This window comes from Centruroides vittatus, unplaced genomic scaffold (assembly GCF_030686945.1).
Source record: "Centruroides vittatus isolate TY-2023 unplaced genomic scaffold, ASM3068694v2 scaffold_861, whole genome shotgun sequence".
NCBI lineage: Eukaryota > Metazoa > Arthropoda > Arachnida > Scorpiones > Buthidae > Centruroides > Centruroides vittatus.
Window position 1 is genome coordinate 3226564 of NW_027122718.1, and position 26213 is coordinate 3252776.

The window sequence follows — 26213 nt, forward strand, 5'->3', positions numbered from 1 at the left end:
GCCATAATCTTTGGCTTCAAAAGCAAGTTGCAACTTCTACTGCCATCCTCGGTTCTCCAGAAGAGATGAGTCTCGTGTTCGAGCAGTCGTATCAGTTTGTAAAAGTGAGATTTAGACATTTTGAAAAAAACTTTATTGACAATTAACTCAACAATGGTTCAGTTCAATCTTGTAGGTAATCACCATCAATATCAATCGCATCCACCATCTTTGTCGCAAACTTTCAATCCCGTGAGCACAGAATGATTAGGATTTTTCTTTGAACATTCAGTCTCGAGCGTTAGATATTGTCATTGAACTACTAGCTGCTATACTGCTAGTATGGTTCTGCAGGTATAGAGTGGATAGTCAGCTAGCACCAAGTCTGGACCCTAAAGTGGATGAGGCAGAACCTACCAGACTGGCACAGCTTCTCTGAGTCATCTTTGACCTACGTTCTGGTGCATTGTCTGCGTTATGTTCTAGTATGGTGCTATCGGACTTTGTCAATGTTTGGAGTGTACGGGAACACTCGAGTTGTGCTAATTCTCTGGTGGCCAACCATGGATTATTGTCTATTAGTTGCGGGAGAACAGTCATCAATGGCTGAATCACTGCCTGGATGGTGAACACCATCCAGGCAATCATTCAGGCATTGAAGCAAGAAATCTTCGTACTTGAATTTCTTGAACCAATTGTAGCAGGTCTGCCTGTTGACTGTGTCCTGGCCAAAAGGTCTTGCAAATGAAATCACGAGTCTTCGTTGCAGTGTGATCACTTTTAAAGTGACAACAGTCCACAAATGTGTTATTTCAAATGTTTCATTTTGTCAGACATTGCTGATGCATCTATTTTCAGTGAAATGTGATGAAATTCTCCCTGGTTATTCTACTGATATACCAACATTGAATGTTGTAGAATATTTTCCCCAGTCCTTTTTAAAAAAAAATCAAAATGTCTAAATTTTACCTTTACAACTTGATATAATGCTAGAGAGATCTCTTTTGCACTGGATAAATACTAGTCTTACTGAGTTATTTTTAATCTTACAAATTATCATGGTGTTCTTATTCTTACTAAAACAATTTGTTTCATTTCAAATTTCTGCATTCATTTAATATTTATTTTTTATTAACAATAATTTTCATTAGAGTATATTAAAAACATTTAATATAAAATCGACTGTTTATCATAATCTAAGATAAACAATAATGTAAAAAGAATTGAAAATACTGCCTTTGAATATAAAGTCTCATTCAAATATTTTGCAAATCTTGAATTATTATTGTTACTCTGAATATAACTACAAAATTCAATGTCAAAATTGTTAATTTTTTCCGTGTAGTCTGATTTTTTAAATGTTTATTTTATAAAATTATTTATCATACATCATAAACATTACGTGCAGATTCTTATTCTGATATTACATTGAAGTATTTTTTCTTTTTTTAATAAGTTAAGATCATTTCTACATAATTACACTGTACAAATTTATCAAAAATACATTTTTGGTCAAGAGGATAATGTACAAAAGCAGACAATTTCTCTACTTATCAATAATAAGTTTTTCCCATCTGGATGCCATTCCATCTTTTGAATCTTGAATTCCACTAAAATTAATAAATGATTAATTTCAAATATTAGTTATTCTCATTCCCTAACACTATTCTTAAGTGTAAAAAATTACCTGTTATGATTTTATTTTATAAATTTTATAAAATTTAAAATATTTTAATAATATATTTTTATTATTCCATTAAAAATTAGAAACATACTTTTACCGGGAACTTGTACTACTGAACAACCAGTAGGAGACCAAAGGAATAAATTATTTGTTTCTGTACATATTGCCAGTTGAGTGCCAAAAGGATTCCATGTGATATCTAAATTTACACAAAATTTTAGTTTACTAATATATAATCAATTTATTGATTATAAACAAAAAGTAAATTTAGAATTAACCCTTACACTTTACAGAATTTTTATGTAACAATACTGTAGATATGGCAAATTCTCCCATATCCCAAATCCAAACAGCAGTTGGCATATTATCTAGACGAAATATTATTAAATTATATTAAAACAAATAATAGTTAAGTTCTCGTAAATATTTTTATTATATCATACATCATACTTATTGATAAAATATATATATATATAAGTAAATCAAACTTTGATATAAAGAAATGACTTATAAACGTGAAAAAAGCAGTCTCGTATATCATACACCGTTAGCATATTATTGTGACGATTGTTTGCCATGTTCTTCGTTTATCAGACAATGCCCTTTGTTTGTTGCTTTCCTGCATTCCATCTTCCGTTAGACCCAGAAGGGATGATGAAACAGCAGGGGAAGGCAGGTGTGTATAAAAGGGTGATAAGGTCAACCGAAAAGGACCTGTTTTGGACGGACGACCTCGGAAGCGAGCAGGACGGACATCGAGGTAAGCAGTGAGAAAGGTGATTGAACGATCGAGCCGGAAGGTCGACAAATAGCGGGAAGAGAGCTTCTAGACAGTTTTGCCCGTGTATAAAATTGTATACTATATATATATATATATATATATATAATTCGTGTGTAACTTACACGCGTCAGGAGAAATTAATTGTTGTGAAAACAGAAAAGTTATTGTAGTACTTATTGAACCAGATGTTAACTTATTTTCCTGTTGGAAAATAAATCTTACATTATACAGAGTCTTCTATGCTAGTTAAAATCTGAGAATGTTGTAATGTATATTAAAACATTGATAAACTGTCCAAGTTTCACATTTGCTCATTACAATTTCTCAATGTGTGCACTTCATGTCACACAGCACACATCCAACTGATACTCAAATTCTTCCTACACTCAGTACAGCATATCCGTTGCCACTCCTTCCACAACAGCCAGAATTCTATAGTTCCTATAGTCCACAGCTGTATCCCACTGCTCCTAGCAGATTACTCATGTTCTGCAACAATGAATGATTCCAACTCTGCAAACTGCAGAACATAAAATGTCTTCTCTATTGTGAAATAACCATTTTCATCTACGGCACTTCCTTAAGGTAATAGAAAGCAAGACATTTAAATGCAGGTAGGAGATGAAACTTGGACAGTTACTCTATCGAAGGTGTACATCCCATACTTCTCAGATAACAATGAGCACAATTATAGTAATATAAAATAGTAAAATTCATTTTGGAAGATCCAGAATATAAATTTAATAAATCTATTAAGTATTGCTTTATGTACTATACAGGACAGTCTTTTTAGAAATTAAATAGCATATTTAATTAACAAGCTAACCATTAACCATTGCTAAATAATGGCAATCTGAACTGAATTTTATTGTGCCCACTCCATGTCTATCAGGTTTGCTGCAATCAAGAGGTTTCAGTGATACATTAACTGGACGTTCTGTAATTATTTCATCTGAAAATAAATACAAGTTATTCAATTATAAATAAAATCATTTTCTGCTTATTAATAATTCAAAATTACTATTAATCAAATTTCTCACATTTACTACGGCCTTCAAAAATACAATCTGTATTTGGATCTGATATTAAAGGTCTTTCTTTGTAGACAACCTAAGAAAATATAAAAATGTTTTATTAAAAACTCATTCAACAACCATTGCCTTAATACATGTATGATATTTTCTGACTGACTATGCTTTGTTTAATAACTAATTAAATGCCATAATTTAAATGTTTTAGTCTGGCAAATATTTGAAATAATAAAAATTAAATAATTAAAAAAATTGATTCATTGCTAATAATTGTTTCAAAGATTTATTTTTACTTTCTTATATTTAATTATAATAAATGTAACAGATAATTTTGAGAGATAGTCTTGTATGCCATATAGGAAGAGAGCAATAAAAAACAAAAAATAGAACAATGCTTCAAGCAAGATTTAAACTTGTATCTTCCTTATGAACGCACAATACACTTCCGTCTTGCCAACCGAATACCGAATGAAGATTAATCTATTAATATTTGCCGACCGAATGACAATGTCGAAATTCTTAATAAAGTAAGTTGTAAGACATAACAGCAAAACAATTCAGGTTCAATTCAACTCAAAGTTAATTTTTTTTAATTAGTAAAATTTCAATTTTTAATATTAATTTGCCAGAAAATCAAAATAACTTTATCAACAAAAATAAACAGAAACAATGTATTTACATTGGTTTTATCACTTATTGTTAAATGATAAATTCTTCAAAGAATAAATATTTTAAGTCTTAATTTTACTATTTATTATTTTAATTGTAATTATAAGTAATAAAATGATATATAAAATGTACTCAGGAATAATAAAGATATCGAATAAAAACATTTAAAATAATTAATTAAAATTACTAAACCCCTAGTCAAACTATCTTTAAGTTATAGATCATAAAACTAGAACTGAAGCACAGCACAGCAATGGCTTGCAAACTCGCATTAGATGACTGGAGGCACTAAATTAAAGCCACTTGTCACACTGCACAGTCAGCAAATTCTTATCTTTGTTCTAAAACTTTCTTAATTTACATAATAAACATTGTGCAAGGTATGATATGTTAATGTATATAGGGTTAAATTTTTTTAGAAAAATGGCGAGATAAAATCAGTATTCAAAAAATATTTAGCAAGCGTTTTGCCATATTTCGAATGTTGGGTAGTGCAAGCTCTTTTGTTTACATTTTTACAATGCAAAATTTTCCGATTGACTTAGCACTTTTCATCCCCCATTCTATGTAAAATTTTAAAATTCAGCCTCTGTCATGACACACCAGTTTATTATTTCTATTAATGTGCAAAATTTTGTTCAAATTGGTCAACTTATTACTTCACAAAATGTGTTTCAGTGTCACTGAAACACACTTGAGTTGCTGCCAAGGAAGCTTGCTCACTTTGCTTACAACACTACAATTAAAAAGCATACACCTAAAATAAAATTGTAATTGCCATGCAGTTGCATTGCCAATTATGCTACATAATTATTAATTAACAATTCTAAACCTTTGTTTCTAAAGTTATTAATTAATTAATTTTAGATATAACCATATAGGTTATTTATCGTGAGATGACAGCCTAAATCTCTTCCTCTGTCCGAATTGATTTACTAGCCTTATAATAGCCCAATAACTATTTGACAGTTCAATTGAAAACTTAAATGTATTGGATTGGTTGTTGTTATTAATTAATACAGTCATCATCTGTTCCCAAATAGAACTGATATTCATCACCAAAGACATCGCCAGTCTGCTTCTCTGTCACAGCACCACTGCAAACAAAGCTTATGATGTTGTGGTGCACATGTAGCAGTCACCATGAATATAAATGCAAATTTGCACGCATGGTGACTGCTACTGAAATTTGCTTTCGCTAATCATCTACCAATAGTATGAGAAGAGGATTCTGTAACAAAGTTTCCATGTCTCTGATGGTGGACAAAGAATGTCATTGAGGTTGTTTTTGCTTGTCTCATAAGATAACAAGTCTGTCTGGAGTGTCCAGAGCCTGCTTTCCGTGTATGTGTACCCTCACTTATCCACTGCTCCCAACACCTCCTCACAATCAGATCAGAATGGCCAGCAATGGATAGTGTGCAATTCAGCAAAATGCTTGCTTCCATCAGCCTAATGATGTGGCCTTTCCCAAACTCAAACTGTGCATGTCTTTGACTGCATCATACAGGCATGCCTGAAGTTTGAAGAACTCCAAACAATAGATAAACTGAAAATTCTGAACACAGTCACACTCTGTAAATCTTTTTGCAGGATATTAAGCAATGAATTTAAGTCAATCTGGTGGAATTACCTGGAATGCAATCAGATATTCAATGATAAAGAAATTTAATTTTATTGGAATTTACAAAAATTTTATTATACAGTTTAGCTATTTAAAAATTTCTACAGATTTCACACTTTATATAGCAATAATAAACATAATTCTTTCAAAACAAAACTTAATTTTCTTAAACAACCAATAATTTGAAAATTCATCTGAAAAATGGCTCAAAATAGTTAAGAATTTTATCATCACCACCTTTAATCAATATTTTTTCAATATAATAGAGGAAATGAAAAAATATTTATCACAAGAATACTTATTAAAAATATTTTATTAATCATCAAACATTTTTCCAATTACAGGTATCCCTCATACAACATGGTACTTCTACAACACAAGTTTGCTCTAACACGAACCAAAAATTGGAGATATCCACTATACAACATGGTTTCCAGTTTCGCTCTAACATGGTTCAAGAATTTGGAAAATTCTCCATACAAAATTTCACAATTTTTAAGAACAAACTTTGTTGTTCTATATTTTTTTTTATTCAATTAAACATGCAAGTTGTCTCAAATTTGCTCATGGATTTTAGAATATTGAAATTTTCGTTTATTTTCTGCCTTTTGTCAGGTTTACTTTAACTAAAACCGATAGTGTAATTTTTTGTTGTCCTAGCTTTCCTACCAACCAGGTGTTGTTTTCAGACTTTAGCCCTTAAAACTATCACTGTGTTTTGTTTTTATTGATTAATCTCCATATTTAGTAAAAAGTTTATTTAAACATTTTTTTAACCATAGACAAGTAAATGTACGTAAAAATGACAAACAAAATACAGAAGCATCTCGGTACTCAAACTGTTCCATATTTGAACACAAATTCTGGAAAGAAATTTGCTCGGTACTCGACTGAACAAACACAACCCTCTAGAACAAATTTTCAATTAATAACATTTTTATTTTTAATGATATTTCTGATCAAGATCAACAGACTAGCTCAGAAGATGATAATACTTTGTGAAAAGAAACTGCCCTCGTTTAACTAAAAGTAATATTAACGTATCATACAGCACTTTTAATTGTGAATGTCGGTTAATTACTTATTATGAAAGTAATCAATAATTTATTTCCAAACATATTTCTCTTACAGTAGTAACAAAAAAGTATAGTAAACTTCTGTAAACTTATCCCATGTTTTGCATTAGTCCTTTATTTCATATAGCACAGATTCGAATAACATGGCACTATTCCAGAACATAATTACTGTGTTATATGAGGGATATCTGTAATTGTTTTTTCTCATACTTTATTTTACTTATTTGTTGTTTTTATTGTATTTATTTTACTGTAAATTCTTGATAGTTATTGTATTTTTATATGAATAACAGATATTCGGCATGCAAGTTTGAATTTGTAAAATTACATTCTAATACGTTCATTTTAAAATTGAGTTAATAAGGTCTACGCTGATGGCATTGTTCTATATTTAGAATGTATTTTTCTTCTTTGAAGAAGGTCATTAAAATAACCAAAAACATTAAAGTATAATTAAAAGTATACTGCATTTAAAAATATCAGTGCGAAATTAATAAAGTAATTTTTAACATGTTTGAAATTTTCTATTTAGTTTCTTATTTAAAGTTTTTCAGAAACTAATACATTTAGAATTTAAATATGACACATGACAAGTGACATCTATGATATATGTAACATATGAATAGCACGCATACAAATATGTCTGTAATATTTGAATACTTCTGATACATTGTTATATATTAAAATATATTATATATACTTGTATATATTATATATACCGTATTACTTCAAATATAAGCAGCCTTCAAATTTAAACCACAGTAGGAGTTTAAAGTTGGAAAAAATATAAAAAAATAAAAATGATTTTATATATGTGATTTGCATCAATTGCAGAGTATCTTCATTCTTTAGACCCCGAGAATGATTGTCTGTCTTTTTTTACACTGAAATAACTTTTCCTTCATGGCTCTCCAACATTGCACATTCTTTTTGCCAACTGTAAATCTTTTATTGGCTGTGCAATTTCCAATTTCTTCAGCTCACAATATAACTTTTCTTTTGAATTCGTGTAAATCGTTTTTCCATTATTAGTGAGTACGAGCATTAAAAACAATTTAAAATTTGATTCTACACAGCTACTTTCAAACAGCAACTGGATTAAATCAAAAAAGTGCAAATGGGGAACCACCAAATAAACTGCTATCAATGATCACAATACTATATGCACGCGTAGAGCGTAAAGCAAAGACCCGACTGTTGGAGAACGGGAGATCGGCAGAAATAGAGTTAAAATATTCGCTTTGAATTTAAGCCACACCCCAATTTCATATCTTTAAAATTGGAATAAAAAGTGTGACTTAAATTCGAATTAATAAGATCAAGTGTAATGTATTTGTATACTACAGGTTTTAGTTTTTGTAGTATAACTTATCTCATTTTAAATAATGTTTACTAATTTTACATTTTTATTTATTTTTGTATTACAATTTAAAATGTGTATGTATTACATAATACAAAAATAATTTAAAATTCTAATAAGTTACTGTAAAATAGATTTATGTATATATTATAAATTAGATTTTTTCAAAAAAATACTGCAAATAAAAAATTCTAATAAATAAATAACAGATTTCTGCTTTCAAATTTAAATAAATTGAAAATGATGCAATACTTTAAAAGTACTTACCATATCCGTAGTAATTTTAAAAGGAAAACCAAATTCTGCCCATGCTTTAAATGTAATTCTATTTAAAAGACGAACCTAAAATTAATAAAAGAAAAAAATGAGAAATAATATACACTTTTTAATTACTCATAAAATCATTTTTGTTGGTTATTCATTTGAAGAAATTCTGATAAATTATTCATATTTTCATGAAAAATTTATTTTTATGTTGTAGAAATGATATTGTCTATTTTTTAACCAAGAAAAAACTTTTCAATTTCTCCAAATCATAAATTTGTAGTAAAAAATACTTTTAATACATTATTAAAAAAATAATACCAACTTAATTATCATTTACATTTAATTATATTCGTTAATTTACACACTACAGTTTTGTTTAAATATGATTATACAGTGGGACCACTATATCTGTGGATGATATGTTTCAAAGCCTACCATAGATTACAGTGATCTATCTGCAAAACCCATATTCATGCATATTACATGATAGATCAAGGAAAAATAAAAGCACAAGTACTGTTACATATTATTACGTATAGTATGCACCAAAATATATACAGGTATACCTCGACTTACGTTGGTAATTGGTTCCAGGAGAGGCGACGTAAGTCAAATTTACTTGTGTAGTCTTATTTAGCGGTCTTTAAGTGCTCATTATTGGCGTTTCTTCCATTATTGGCGTTTAGTTATGACGTAAGTCAAAACTACGACTTACGTCGTAACTAAATGCCAATAATGGAGGAAACGCCAATAATGAGCACTTAAAGACCGCTAAATAAAACGACAACACAGAAACACAGATGTTTTCATGGTTCGTTCCCTAGGATTTATGATGATTGTATTAACATTTACTGTAAATGTACATATTTTAATATGATTTTATGTGCTTTCAACGCTTTTCTAGTGATATTATGACTTCAATGTTTATGGCAGACAGATTTAAAGTCGAATAAACTGACTTAAACTTGATTTTTATTTTTCCATATACTTTTTTGACAAGCGACGTAAAATCAGGAACGACGTAACTCGAGAGGGACGTAAGTCGAGGTATACCTGTAGTACTGAAATGAACAGAAATAATATTACCTTGTTGTCATCTGTGAATTTCAGTACCGTATATTTTGGCACATACTGTGTTTTGCATTGCTTCATATATCTACGCTTCTACACTTAACCTATAATAATAAATGATTATTAAAAATATATTTAAATAATGCATATTTTGATTGTTATTGGGATGATCTCATTACTACAGTAAAGAAATCAACTGGGGGATTAGCTATAGCTATTGTTGTGTTAGCCTATTCACCTTCTGATGTCTGAAGAAGCTGGAGAAAGCAGAATACACAATGGCTAGATAATGTGAGCAGACAATGTTTACTGCTGGAGATCATCAATAGTAGACATTTCTTTGTTCTTATGAAAAAACATTGTAATGGGAAATTATTGCTTCTGCCTTTTCATTTTATGAAACATTATGAAGAGGTTCTAAAGCTTCTGTTATTAAATGGGTAACTGTAATGTTGCATTCCATCATAAAATCATATTCTATTATCTTTTCCTTCAAATTCTGGGCCATTCAAAACACTTCAAATTTTTCTAGTTTCCACGCTGCTGGTTCTGATTCAGTGTCTTCATCACCGTCTTCTTCCTCTGAGACAATCTGGTGATTTAGAACAACTCCTTGTTTGTCAACACTTCTCCCTCTATCATATCGACAAATCCCTCACCACCAATTTGTATTGCTGCTTGAATTAACTCTTACTTCTATGTCAATTCCAGGGAAGCCTAGGAAATCATGTACAGCATCACTTCACAAATTCTTCCAGCATGCTGTTACTCTTTCTGGTTTTATTCATCCAATGCTCCTTTGATGAAGATAATTGCATCCGCAATAGTGAATGATTTCAAACAGTCTATAATTCCAAAATTGGGGCAGTCTTAATCATCGCTTGAATCATATTGAATACTTGCTGAGTAAATGAGGCTTTGACACATCTAATGACACGTTAATAGAATGGATGATGCAATGAGGTTGTGTTTAATGGTAAAAATAGTACTTGAACACTCGGTTTCGTTAATGCCGAATGAATGAGGACCAGACACTATTATCAATAAAAAACTTAAAAATTAAAAAATATATATATATATTTTTTTTTAACATCTGACAGCCTAATTCTAAGAAACAGGTCATGGCTATAATGTTCACTGAATGGTTTCATTAATGCCTCATTCCTGAAGGGAAGAAATGTTTTGAGATAGAAGAGTTACCATTTAAAGTTTTTTATTGATAATAGTGTCTGGTCCTCATTCATTCAGCATCCTATAGGTCATCTCAGGCATCTTTTTCCAAAGAAGGTCTGCTCAATCACAATTAAAAACTTGCTTAGGATGATTCTCTTTCTCCTAACTGGGTTTTTAACTCTTCTGAAAATATGATAACAGCATTTACATCAGCAGATCCAGTAATTTTTATATTTTTTAGTTTAAATATACAGGTAGGCCGCCTACAACGCGGTAGATCCCTGAAAATACCGCGTTGTGGGAAATTGCATTATAGGAGACACCAACTTAATACAAAAACTGGGATTCAGTTCTAAAAAGAGAAAAACTGCCTTTTATGGTGTAACATTTTCATCATTTTTTAAATTTATGTACAGTACATAAAAAGCTTAAATAAAATTCAACATCATATAAAAACTAAAAAGATTATGATTTGAAGTCAAAATCAAAAAGAAATATATTATGCTCACAAATTTAGTCCTCATCATCACTTATAGTTGTTCGAAAATGTTTGACTGGCCTTATTTCACGATCTGAGCTTGTTTCATCAAGTTCCACTGCACTTATGTGATTTGTTGTGATTTTTTTGTTATGTTGTAATGTTGGCATTGGAGTGAAAACACATTGTAAAGGTACCACGTTGTAAGAGGCCTACCTGTATTTTTGAATCTTTGTAACCATCCCTTGCTCGCTGTAAATGGCTTAGTTTCTTCTTCCATACCATTTTGTGACTGAATATCCTCATATAAGCTCAGTGCCTTTTGCCGTAACACGATGCCATCAATAGGCACTTTTTTCTAATCATATCTTCTACCACAGATTTAATGCTTTTACCATCTTTAATAACACCTTATTACACACTGTACTAAAAACTTTTGTGGATTGGGGTGCAACAGAAAAACTATCCCAAATTTTATTTTTATTCTTCGTTACTTCATGTATCAAAGATTTGTTTTTCCACATAGCCTGGCAATCTATAGAAACAATTTTTTTCTATTGAAACCATATCGAGAATTTTCAGTTTCTCACTTATAATTAGTACTTCACATCTTCTCTTAGGCTTAGAACCCTTTTAGAAGTTATTTTTATTCAAGTAAATGTTTTAAATATTTTAAATTCAGCCAAATGAAAAAAAAAACAAATATTCAATTTAACAAATCATGCAAAACTAAATAAAATTACACAGCACATGCTAAAGCTGATGAATCTCATGATCAAAGCAAATTTTGCCAAGTTTACAAGTGGTGCCCATATGGCAATTGTAAACCACATAACTGAAACCACGTATATAGTGGTCTCACCGGATTACTTTTTTTGAATTTTATTCATTTTAGATTTTTGAGTTTATCCACAACAATTATTTCAAATAGATATGTTATTTAAACTAACTTCAAGAGGAACATTTAGGTTAAAAAAATGCTTACAAGTTTTGATTGTATTTAGAAGTATTGTAATTGCTCCCTTAAAGCACTTTTTTAACTGTTTTTATAATGATAAAATGTGTACACATGTACCTAAGATGATGAAGCTGTTATCTCTATATATTCAAATATTTATTTTATAATTTGATTTATTTCTGTTTCACTCTATTTATGGTTGAATATTGTTATTTTTGAAAAAGTTCAAACTTCTGAGAAATGTTAGTATTAAACAGAATATAGACTTATAGCTTTGCCACAGTCTATTACAGGCATGGGCAAATGCGGCTCTCTTTGAGTTACATGCGGCTCTTGCCGAAAGTGTTAATTTCTGTTTTTTATTAATATTTTTACAATTTTATTTTTATAATTTTGTGAAAATATGTTTATTAAAAAAATTCAATATTTGTTTTATATTATATTTATATTATATAGTAAAATCGGTCACCTTACCATACTATCCACCACGACAGTACAGAACTGCGGCTCCCATGCATTTTGCAAAACCTACATTGCGGCTCCCACTGAACTCTTGCTTGCCCACCCCTGATCTATTACTTTCCAATAAATATTGCAAACCATACTTATATCAATAAGAAACAAAAATGAAATATGTATTCAGGAATTAGCAAAAGCAAAAGAAAAAAAATCAAGAATATCAAGCACAGCTATAGTCTTACTATAAAAGAAAAAATTGACACGGAAAATAATACTTTTTTGTATCAATGATTGCAATTTTTATGACAATGCCTTGAGAGCCAACCTTGAAACCACAGTGACAGAACTGAAAAGCAGATTAGAAAGAAAGATGCAAATTCAGTATCTTTCACTTAATATTGGAAATAATAATAATAATATATTATAATTATTAAATTATATAAATATGTATAAAAGATGCTTGTAAAGGTGACGACTTATGTACGTATATACCTGTCCTGGGATCTGGTCTTAACTACTTTCAATAATATCAGTTTCGACATCCGAGGGTAACAAAAGGCTTACACAACATATTTGAAGTTATGCCATACATAAATAAATTGAATGTTAGTCTCTTAGGCACTTACATGCAATTTGATGCTCAAATATGCAACAAAACCCCATAGCTATTGGATACTGAAAAACTTTGATATTACTGAAAATAGTTAAGATTGAGCCCCTGATCAGCAGCAAGATCATAAACCTGTTATACTGTAAATTAAAGTGTCAATTAAAGGTTTTTCTTTTGTTAGGTTATTTTCTCCTAATTAGGTTGACTAGTAATTTTTGGACTTTGTAAATTACTGTTAAACTCTGTCATTACCATTGTTGAACTTTTTATTATAATACTAATTACTAATTGTAGAAAATCTAGTATTGGCAAATAAGTTTAAGTAAAGTTTTGTTATTTAAGAACTCTGGTATGAAGTTTTTGTCTTGTTTTTCAGACATCTTTTGCTTAAACTCTGCAAGCTAGAAGGATAAACATATAATTGGAAACCATTCAATATTTGCAAGTCCATTTCTATTTCGTTATCTCAGCATAAAAATGATTGTAAGTTTTTCGATATTATACACTGACATATAAACTTATCTTATGTTCTTAATCAGCTTATAATATTGTTCTAATATTAAATATATGACTTTCTCCCACTTATTTTTTAACAATATTAAATTCATTGTCAATAGGAAAAAAAGTAATATCATCATCTACAAAGTTGCAAGTGATTTTGTCAAACTTGCTAGTATAAATGAAAAACGTAATGTAAAATATAAAAAAATAATAAATTCATTATTACTCTCAAAATTTAAAATAAAATTTATTTAAAACATTTTGTTGATCTGATAAAACTTTAACTAGTTTGAAATTTTCACCCAATGTATGTAATTCTCATACTTTCTAATATATGTACTTAAAAATATTTTTGTTACATAAAAAGAATATTTTGAAAATAATAAAAATTGCCTCTCAAGTAGATTGTTTAAAAACAAGTTATTTTCACATCCTTTCAAAAACTTGACTTTTTGATGAATAGTTCAATCCAAAATTTCATTCAGTTTTGAAATGTTTATTTTTGGGATGCTGTTAAAGCTATAAATTTATGATATTCACAATCTTGATGATACAGGTTTTTTCTTTTTTCTGAGAACAAAAATTTCAATCATAATCATAATCAACTCCTTCAATCTGGCAGTGTAAGGTATCTATACAACTTATCTAGATGTAAGCTCTCTCTCTCTCTCTCTCTCCTAACCTAGGATGCAAATTTGTTAAATTGTAGACGTAACCTTTACTATAAAATATTAATCTTTTTGTATAATTAGTCAAATAAACGGATAATTGTTATTGTTTAATTGGTGTTTGGTGCACTTCCTTAACACATTCACAGCATCAGTAGATAAACATGTGACTGTTGCTTGTCTTCTTGTAAAAGTTCGGGGCATCCAAAGAACTTTTACAAGAAGACAAGAGATGCCGACCCTCCGGTCACAAACGTTTAGGCAGCTGCTGGACGTCATGAGTCGTGGGTGACTCGTAGTCTATTTTTTAATACGGGGCGGCACGAGTCACCCGTGCTTCGTACTATTAAATGAATATATTTTATTGCACATAATAAAATAATATTGATATATCAAGTATGATGTTTGTAGAATAATGTTATCAAAACATATGCGCTGCCCCACGGAAAAACAAGCAATTATGTCTGTCGCCCTAACTAGACATGTCCATACGAGTCGTGCGTGCCTCGTAACGCCACGAACGTGTTAAATGCGTTGTCTCTCGTGTCGCCTCCATCCAGATCCAACTGCCTTTAATACATAACTGCTTGTGTGAGAACGAGATCGCTATCGCAATCTTATGTTGATTCCAACATACTGGTGTCGTCCTGGCACGGCATCGTCACGTGGTGCCGACCCTCCGGTCACACTATCATTCTACATTGTATCAGATTTATATTTCATCATCATCATCTTTGCTTAAAAATTAAAATATTCATTTACATTATACATGCCAATAAATCATTATACAAGAAAATGTAAATATCAGAAAATTTCTATTAAAAAACTTCAGTACATATTTCTTATTTATAAATACAAACTAAACACTAGATAGTTAATAACTACAAGTAAATTAAATGCAGTATTATCAAATATTAAATTAAATAAGATTGTTCGGTAAAATTAAAACCTATTTCAATGATTGTTTATTATTTATCCTGTCCTTAATAAAAACCCGATGGCAATTATCTTCAAAAAATTAATGAAAAATATTTACAAAAGCAGACTACTTTATTTAAAGATTTTCGTAAGATAATTTTTGTCTAATTTTTGTTTGAACTTTAAAGACATTTAAATTTTTCATGATCTTTTTCTACATTTGTATGGAAAAAATCTATAATAATATACAATAATGACAGTGTCATAAATTTTAATTTCACCTCAGGTTATCTAAAATTAATATTACTTACTTTTTGATCATAGCTTCCTATGGCAAGAAATTGTCCTGTATGAGACCAAGCAACTGATTTAATACCAAGAGCCCAGGAATAAGATTTGAATGTCATTAAACAAAAGCCATCCAAGGAATAAATTAGAACTTTATACTAAAATGTTTTTAATAAACCGAGTTAGCATTGAATAGTATGTATATATAAACTAAAATATTTTCTATTAAAATATTTAATAATAGTAGTATTTACATCTTCTGTCAAAGCTTCCCAAACACAAAGAACCATTCCATCTGGTGACCAAGAAATGCCGGCTAAATCTTTAGTATCTGTTTCAAAATGCTATCGAATAAATAAATTTTTATAATTTGTAAATTTAATTTCACAATTTCATGATTGAAAAAAAGATATTTAAAATAAATTAAAATACATATACCAATCGCATTATGTTATTCAAGTTATTTACCTTAACAAGCTGCCAGGTAGAACATACTATTATACTTATATGGTCCCGGCAATCTCGTCTTTCTGCTAATGCCAGAAATCTCCCGTCTTGCCGAAATGACAATCCAGGATTAGCTGCTTTACAGTATTTTAAATATGACACTGTTTTCGAAACAAGAGACCATACAGTTATTCTCATCTGAAACAAAATGAAACCAGAAAACACATTTTAGACATAGTTATATAAAAAAAATTAGGAAAATTCATAAAATGACATACAAAATAATCTTTTAAATTCAAAAATTATAAATTGTAATTGGTTTAAATTATAGTTTATTTACTAAACTAACTCATTTAAATAGGATTTAGTGACAAGTAATAATTGAAGTGAATATTTTTATATACAGGGTATTAAGTGTATATATTTTTATATACACTTAAACATCTGTCTAGGGACAAAAGAGATCTTTTCAGATTGCACAAATGTACCATATGTGGTGCCTGTTCCAGTGCAAAATAACTGAAAGGAATCAATTTATGATTTAGCATAACACACAAATAATCTTTGACTGTAAAGGATAAAGACAGCAATGCAGAAATTAATACAATAAAATGAACTTTATTTTGTTAGAGAATATGTTCAAAAGAAACATCTTTAGTGGCAGTACAAAGATGTTGATGGTTGAGCTAGACATCATGGATGGCATATAGCATTCCTGGTGTCACTGTTTTATAGATGTCTTGTACGAGTCTATCCAGTTCTCCAACATCATGCAGCACTACTGGATGTGCATCATACACCAATGCTTTTAGGTGATTTCACATAAAAAAAATCTGGGAGTCAGGTCTGAGAAACATGGTGGATATGGATCAAAGTCATTGTCATATCCAGCTGTTGACAAACCCTCTGAATCACTGATGCACATCTGTCTGGGAATGAAGTGGCACACCATCATGCTAATACCAAATTTTACTGTCCACCATTATATTTAGGATGTTCACATATTGGTCACTATTCAGTGTGTATCTGTGGAGCCAACACTCTGCCCAATAGCATTTTTTAAATGAATTAATCTTTTGTCCTTGGATAGATATTTAAATATCAGTTATTTTAATAATGAAACAAGTATGCACCACATGCATACACTTGTGAAATGCTGGAAAAATCTCTTTTCCATTGGACAGATGTTTAATGAATAAATTCCATTTTAAAAACTGTATGTATAAAAATATTTTTACATTTATTTAATGCAGTATATGAATTTTTGTCGTAAATAAAATTGAAATTAATTTTTGCAAAACTATTTATGTTCTGAAGACTCAGACACTCAAGAAACCTTTATAACCAGAAAAACAATTTAATTATAAATTTTTTCAGTCATTTTCAAAGACCATCCTCTGCTAGAATAAAAAAATTATTTGTTTACATTCTATTTTTTGCTGAGTTTAAACTTTGAACGTAGATGCCAGTTGGTTTAAATTAAAAATTAAAACACAAATAAAATATGAAGCTAAATAAAAATTAGGATATAAATACAAAAATACATTTTAGTTGTATTTTTATTCTTTAATTTAAACCAACCAGCATTCTGTTTCGAAGTTTATCTGTTATATTCTACTTCTTGCTGAGTTTGATTTTTATATTCTACCAGAGGGTGATCTTTAAAAACGTTTTTTCTGCTTATAAAAGTTTTCCGAGTGTCCGAATTTCCATTATCACAGTTTCTATTTTTACATTATGTTCTGAAAAACATATCTTTCAAATTTCATCATAATCTATTCATTAAATCTGATTTGGACTAAAAATTTTACAGAAGAATAGTTAATTTTGAATTTTATTTTCTTCGGGGTTTTTTCCTGTTTTAATATACATAAATTTCAACATTTTTGCTATATTTCAACCTTCTAGTTTGAAATTTGCTTCTATAAAATTTCACTAAGAAATCAGAATTTATTACACACAAAATTATAACTTATATCTATTAAAATTTAGGACTAGTATATATTGTATTCTAATAAAAAAAAATAGTTCAAAACATGAATATTTAATTGTGGTTTTAAATTTAAAATTTAGATATTATTCCTTCAAATTATTGGATAAGCATTGTAAATAGGTCGTAATCAAATAATGGGATGAAAACTGGCACAAAAGTAGGTGTGATTGATTACTGCCTAATACTAGACCAAATTTTTCACAAATTTTGAAGTTATGCAGGAGCACTCCGGAAAATCTAAAATTGCCAATCATGTCACCTGTTTTAAATTTTGTTTTTATCATCAGTTTTACTTACTAATTAATGCAGATTCTGGTAGCTTTATCAATTTGGAGTCTGGAAAGCAAAAGTAACATGTTAAACTGTCACTTAAAAATAGAATCATTTTTGAATAATTTTTAATGAATAATTCCAAATAACACTTTTGATAATAAAGCTTAAACAGTATTTCACATGTTCTGTCATGTCAAAATTTTTATGCTTTAGTCAACTGAAAAAAGATTAAAGTGGAAAAAAATGTTACCCCCCAAAAAATTCCCCAAATTTTCTATCAGTTGATAAAAAATCCCCAATCTAGAAATGCTGAGAGGCGTTGCATTAAAAACTGCCTTCAGTTCTATGTCATTTCTCGTTTTCTTTCCCGAACTTGCCCTGCAACACCACGACGACATTAGGCCTCTGGTGAACAGAATTGCTATTGCATAGGAACTTAACATTCTGCCGTTTTTCCCGAAGCATGCTTTGCAATTGAAACTTTTTACACTGAATGATGAAATAAGCAGACTAGGGTTTTTATAAATATCATCATGCGGTGATTTTGCATTATGCAGCACAACCCTTGGTTATGTATGAAAATATAATTTTGAATTTTTCAAAATATTACTATTTTCTTGGCAAAAATTTCAAAAATTTTTAGGAACCTTCATATCACCTTCCTTTATACTACAAAAAATTGCTGACCTCATTTGCCAAATGCATCGTAAATAAAAAAAAAAAAAAATCTGAAAACGATCCGGGAAAAAAGTCCTAAATGACAAAATTTGCAATTAAATCACATACAAAAATTATAAAAACAATTTTCCTGAGTTATTTAACAGATTATGATATGAATAGTTCATTCTACTGAATTCATTTTTTCAGTTAATTTTTGGCTCAAAATTCAGATTTGAAAATGATTAAAAAGCATTTTAAATTTTTTAAGTAGATTAATCACCAAATGATATGCCAGATTTATCGGGCTATTTTAAGTCTGATTAATAATCCAAAACAACAAAGTAATTTGGCAAGACCCCCTCGTGTCTCCACCCTGTTGTGGTAGGGGACTTGATGATCTGTGCTGCTATGTCTCAGTGAGGTTTACTCATCTGAATGCAGAATATCTATTGAAGGAAGATAGAGCTTACTATAAACTGAAAAATTGCGCACACAATTCGGCATTTGTTGAAATAAAAAATGTTAATATGTTGAGTGCTGTTGTTAAAATAATAATAAAATAAAAAACATTTACCAGATTTAATAATAATTCTCAAATAATAATTGCACTTAATTACCAAAGAACAAAAATAATAATGCAAATATAAACATGAACAGAAATCCGATGCATAGCAAATAGACACCCACAATTGTCGTAAATAAATCGAGCTATATTTTGGAAATAATAATTATGAATTACAAATAAATTTGGCACTAGAGGGAAGTGTTAGGCACCATCTCGTATTAAAATTAATAATTATATTTAATTAATTAATTTAGAATTATTAATTTTAATACGAGATGGCTCCTAATGCCTCCCACTAGTGCCAAATTTATTTGTAATTCATAATTATTAGAGTATGCTTAATATCAGAGAGAAATTATTATTTTTAGACACCCACAATTATCATAAATAATTGGGCTATATTTTGGAAATAATAAACAGCACAGCTTCAAGATGAAAGAAATTATAGACAGCAAGATGTTTATTAGAATAAATACAATATATTTCTGTACTGAAAAAAATTTTTGTTAGATAAATAACAGTAGGAAATATTTATATGATTATTACATTGTCTGTATACTTTTTAATGCCAAATAAATTTTACTTAAAGTTAATTTATAAAACTTACATGATATGATGCTGTGGTTAAAATATGTCGACTATCGGGACTCCAGCATAAATCAATTAATCCGAATGACCCTTCATCAATTTTACAAGTCCATCTGGGTTCTTCTATAGACCAAGCCTACAAAATTTTGTAATAATGACAAGTTTTTATATAATATTTTAAAAACAATTTGATATTATTAATATAAAATGTCAAAACTTAATAAATGTAACTTAATAGTAACAGATGATTTTATTAAAAGTTATGAATTATGTAAAAATTTAAAATGAATTTTAAAATCACATACACATGATTTCAATTTTAAATAAGAACAAGCTTTAAATAGTTGAAGTTGTTGCATTTTAAATTTTAAGTGTCAACTTTATTAATAATTTTTTAATATAGAAAAATCCTATTATAATCAGTTTGGGACTCACTCATATTTATGATAGAATGTTAACATTAAGTAAATAAAACTACAATTAATAGAAATTCTGGATTTATTGAACATTTTGACTGAAATTAAAAGAACAGATTAACAATTGAAAGATTGCTATCATGTTAACATAAATCACTTGCATTCTACATTTGACAGCTAAGAGGAACTGGCATTATTAAAATTCATCCTCAAAGAGACTGACCCAGCAGCATAGATGTGCATTTACTCACCTTCTATTTGCACCATTTCTTACTAATTCAGTGATGCTCTACAATTTTCTAATTTACTTTTTTCTGTATTTCTCATAGGAATGCTAACTTCCAAATTTTATCACAAGAGTTCTGCCATCAGTCTCATCTGATAGTGCATTGTGGCTTTACCATAACAATACCAAATTTCCATAGATTCCTATCTTCATTAAAAAGTTATTCAGGTGACTCAGAATTTTAGTATTGTAATACACACGGGGTGCACAGTATAGTTAATAAATGTTCACTTAAATACATGCTTTCTTATTTGCATAGCTTCACAATAATCAAACTTAATAATTTTTAAAAATTACCTGTACAATATTTCTTTTTAAAACACCACATAGTATGTAGCATGAATCGGGTGACCACTAAAAACAATAAGGAATTAAATTATTCTATTAAAACAGGCTATTTTCAATATTAATATTTTGCTGCATATATAAAATATAAATTAAGACATGAAAAAAAATGATTTGAAATTTTATTACTTATAAATAATTTATATAAAATGCTGATTTCAGTTACACAATTAAATTCATTTAAAATCTTTAATTTAATAAGAAAAACTAATCTATCTAAAGTTTTCATTGTAGTAAACTTTTTACAATACATTTATCTTTTATTATTAAGCAGGACAATAGGTATGTTTCATGGAGCTACCAAATCTGGTTGTTTTGTTATATTTTACGTCACCACATCAGGTTTATTTTGTTTCAGGAAGAACACTTTGTTTATTCTTTAGCAAATAGCATTATTAATAACTTATTATTTTTTTGACCAAGATAGTAAACTACTGGAGTTGTTACTATTGATGTTGTAATTGTAAGATGAGAGGACAAGAAAACAATAACAGAAACTGTTTCAGTTAAATAGAAACTGACACACAAAAACACACCTAACATTTTCTTCTCAAGAATTTTTTTAAATGTAATAAATGATTTAAAAAGTAACATGATTTTCAACTTAAAAACCGTTTTTATATTCTAAAAAAACTACTAAAAGATGTCACAACTGTCATAAAAAGTTAATAAATAAAAATTGAATAAATTTGGAGTTAATTAAGTTTAAATTGTCATATACATAAATATATTATTTGAATGAAATATTAAGAAATTTTATTAAATCAAATCAAAATTATTAAACATTATTTCTGAAAAATGAAAAAATACAGTTTGTATTGAATATGATCATTTTACATCAACATCCATCAATAATAAATTTCCAATTGAAGGAAATAGTAATTTATTGCAAAATCTACACTAGTTGGACATATATGATGGATGTAATAAAATACGACGGAATATTTTGTGCGTGTACACATGGAAGAGTTCAATGTATCAATATTAGGAACTATTATAACCTTTAAAAAATGTGGTCAATTTTGTTTTAATATTACACACCATAAATCTGATTTAAAATGTATTTTAAAAGTTAATTTAATATACAAGTTTTATCTGTAATTTGTTAATGTAATATATTATATCATATATATAAAAAATAAACTTATGTAATTTTTTATATTAAAATTATGTTATATTATAAGTATATAAAGTTAATTTTTTGAGAATTTCATTTGAGCAAGTTTATTTATTATATGCATTTTTATAGTTAGTGTTTTTGTCAATACATTATACAACTCAATACTTTAATTAGGTATTTTTGTAAGTTTTTGTATGTATTTATACATAAAATTAATGAATCTTCTTAAAACCTTATAACCGGCAAGGGTATGCTCAAAGTTTGTAAGCAAACGTTTTCAGATCCCTCTCTGGGTCCATCCTCAAGCTATGTTCTTTTTAACGAACAGTTATAACGAAGACCAGCTGCGTTCTGGAAGAAAATTTGAATTATCGAATTCCGAATCTAACATGAACCGTGTGCCAACCAAATTTTAAAAATTCAAAAATTTTTTTAAACAATTATGTAACGATCACTTGTTACGTAGATGGCCAATGCAACATCTAAATAACAATTTTTCACATGGGCTTCGTATCTCGCAGAAACGAGAGGTCCCAAACCAACACCACAGATCACTTTGCCTCTTTACTCCATCTCCTCTCCCTGTAGGAGGGCTTGCCACGCCAAAGATAACGTTACCTCGTCTCTAGAATTGATTGGTTGAGACGAATGGAATGCCTTGCATATTTCTATCTGTTCCAGCCATCTAAGGTGGTCTTGTACTGCTTGGTGACGAAGAGTTTGGCATTCGTAAAGTCCGCCTTGATTTCCAGATCTGAAGCGTATACGGATAGTGAGGTGTTGGCTCTGCCATGCCTAATGTCCTGCTGATATTCCTTCCACCTAACACCTACCGCCCGTTTCGTGGCCCCAATGTAGAGTGATTCTCTGTTAAATCTATGATCCGATCGTTACGTAATCGTTTTAAAAAATTTTTGAATTTTTAAAATTTGGTTGACACACGGTTCATGTTAGATTCGGAATTCGATAATTCAAATTTTCTTCCAGAACGCAGCTGGTCTTCGTTATAACCGTTCGTTAAAAGGAACATAGCTTGAGGATGGACCCAGAGAGGGATCCGAAAACGTTTGCTTACAAACTTTGAGCATACCCTCACCGGTTATAAGATTTTGAGAAGATTCATTGGTATTACCCCAGTGTGTGTAGATTGTTTGTTATACATAAAATTAAATTATTCACAAAGAAATTGTTAAACTTACCAAAATTATATTTCATATTTTAGGTATAAAGAGTTAAACTAAAAATGTAATTATTGATAAATGTTTTAAATAAGACAAAATAAACTTACTTTTATTTTTTCTATAATGTCTACACATACAAATATATGCTCAACATCCAATGATTTAACTCTTCTTACTACACATCGATTTGATATAACATAAGCCTAAAATAAAAATTGAAATAAATTTGACAATTTCTGTATAAATTTCAAAAGTTTATAAATAATGCATACATTAATTACCAAGATAACAATTTTAAATTTAAAATGTATATAGAATTGATAAATTCTTTAAATGCGAGATATGAGAAGAGATATAATTTTAAGGTTTTTAAAAATTCACTAATTTACATAAAAAAGAAAAATTCTGTTAGAAGTTAGAATAAATTTAAAATATTCCCGTCCAAATTTTCTTAATTATGTAAAAATACTATTAAAAAAGAAACTTGAAATTTAAATTTTATTCAATACAGTTTTATTTTGGGAATTTATAATTTTAATAGCAGTGAAAACTCAATATTACAGGCAATGAATGCATTTACATGCATCATAAATGATTGATTAGCATTTATGAAAGATTGATCATTTTGTACCAATGTATTTTTATATATAAATGAAGGTCAGAAGTAATGCATGGCGTACTAAATTCTCAAGATTATACCTAATATTTGATTATCTACGTAAAAGAAATTAAACAAGCAACGAACCTTCGCACACCTCATTAACAAGTTTATTTTCTTTAATAGAGAATTAATCTTATTAAATTAATTATTTGTGATAAAGAGATATTTTAATTAAAATTAAAGTGTACACATATTTAATTAATTATACACATTTAATTAAAATTAAACACACATGTTATATTGTGTATTACTACTCACTTCTATTGTGTACTATGAATTGTATTGTTGTGTATTATTTAAAAGATACACCTTGATTAACTCTTATTTGGAGTGTTTCATTGACATTTATAAAAAAAGTAACTTGAAGACAATCAAAACTGATATAATTTAAAATTATAAACTTACCAGAAACTGTCCATTTTTTGAAATTTTCGCTAACGGGCGAGAAACCTTAAAAACTTCCGTAAACTTCATTTCTGTCATTTCACTCTCCCGTTACAACGAACTTCCATTTAATTTCTAAACAGAATACTCCCGCCAAACTCCTTCCTTAAATTTGAATGTCAATGTCAAAACATTAGGAAACGCCATCTGGTGATAGATTTGTGCAAGCAGGAAATTTAGGAAACGGTCTCGCTATAATGACGTTTCTACGATATTAATATGATGACGACGATTTTAATAAGTACACCGCCTTCCTCTAATTTTATTCTAGTATAAATGCGCCTTTCAAATATTATTAGGAAAGCCAACAATACCGGGATTAATGTAAAATACGGAGCTTCCGCGTGCGTGCGGAGGAAGTTTTAGAATTAAATTTTAATTTACTTATAGAATTTAAAATATTCTAATAAGAATCGCCCTTCATAGATTATGCATTAACTTTTTTTTATTAGAAAATCTATTAAAAGTAGAGTAGATTGCTTGTTGTAATTACTGTGGAATTCGCCTGTATCGATCACAATGGCCGACTGATGTAAGCGGAGTAAGTAACTAAGACTACAATTAGAGGAAATTCTGGTTTTATTGAATCTGAGATTAAAAGGATATGCGAAAACAACTGTAATTATTGTTGCTAATAATAGTAATTGTGTTGTTTTCCCGCTGTTTTTGAAGTACTGACTGTTGACAGCGCATATCTGAAGTAAGAAATGCCATCAGTTTAAAATATTGTTCTTGACTGCAAATAACAGATGAAATTTGGAAAACAAATGCATAAAAACAAATAAATGTGTATATTTTAATTGAAAATAAGAAAAACCTACACTCTCAAGAGTGTTTTCATGCCAAAGAAAGAGCCAAAACGCACTCTCTTTAGGGAGCGCCCACAGTTTGAGCGCCATTAGTTTAAATAATATTTGTTATAAGTAAAGTTATAAGTAATGTGCAACAATTGCAAGCTATGTTAATCTGCTGTAAAAACAGAAAACTGTTATTAACCTTGGACTAGTCTGCAGCGGTCACAAATCCTCCAAATGCTTCTATTGTTAGTCGTTCTCTTAACAGACACCTATTATATAGAACACTCGTTCTTTATAACTATTTTAAATTAATATTCAAATCCTTGAACATAACGAAGAGTTATCGGTTTAATGGCATATTTCTCTTTAATAATACATAATTTGTAACGTGGATTTCAATTATCTTTATTACATCCTACAACTAATTAATTTGCAAAACAGTATATTTCTGTGACATTATTTTATTGAATTTCATTGCTTGGGTAAAAGTATATCTTTTTGTATTGAGTTTTGAGTGAGCTGTTTTTAACGCAATCGATATTTATAACTTAACTTATTCTGTTTAAGATCTTATGTTTTTTTAATAAGGGGTCGATCGAGGATATGCGTTACGTAATTTTGAGATAGGCATATTATTTACTGCCATATTTATCTACTACATTGTCAAAGAAACTTAAGGTGAACGAGCAACTACTTATTGTGACGATGCAATTTTTAATCATATTTTCATTTAAAAAATCACGTAACTTCAGTTCTAAACCGGAAGTTCTCATATAGTTAATCTGTGCCTATTGTTTATATAACACAGTGATTTGTTTTAAACTAATAAAATAATTAATAGA

The 26213-nt window shown here is 29.1% G+C and overlaps 1 protein-coding gene across 1 annotated transcript; it reads right to left on the bottom strand.

The window, feature by feature from the left end:
• Nucleotides 1-1330: 1330 nt before the first annotated feature.
• LOC136989952 (WD repeat-containing protein WRAP73-like) lies at nt 1331-24732 on the bottom strand. Its single transcript, XM_067288259.1, has 13 exons — nt 24536-24732; nt 23577-23672; nt 21121-21177; nt 20141-20257; nt 16064-16240; nt 15850-15939; nt 15619-15753; nt 8472-8546; nt 3485-3554; nt 3271-3396; nt 1948-2031; nt 1755-1862; nt 1331-1589 (listed from the first exon to the last, which is right to left on the bottom strand). Exons 1-13 carry the CDS (start codon nt 24611-24613, stop codon nt 1492-1494), a joined length of 1311 nt encoding a protein of 436 aa, XP_067144360.1. The 5' UTR covers nt 24614-24732; the 3' UTR covers nt 1331-1491.
• Between the last annotated feature and the right edge of the window lie 1481 nt (nt 24733-26213).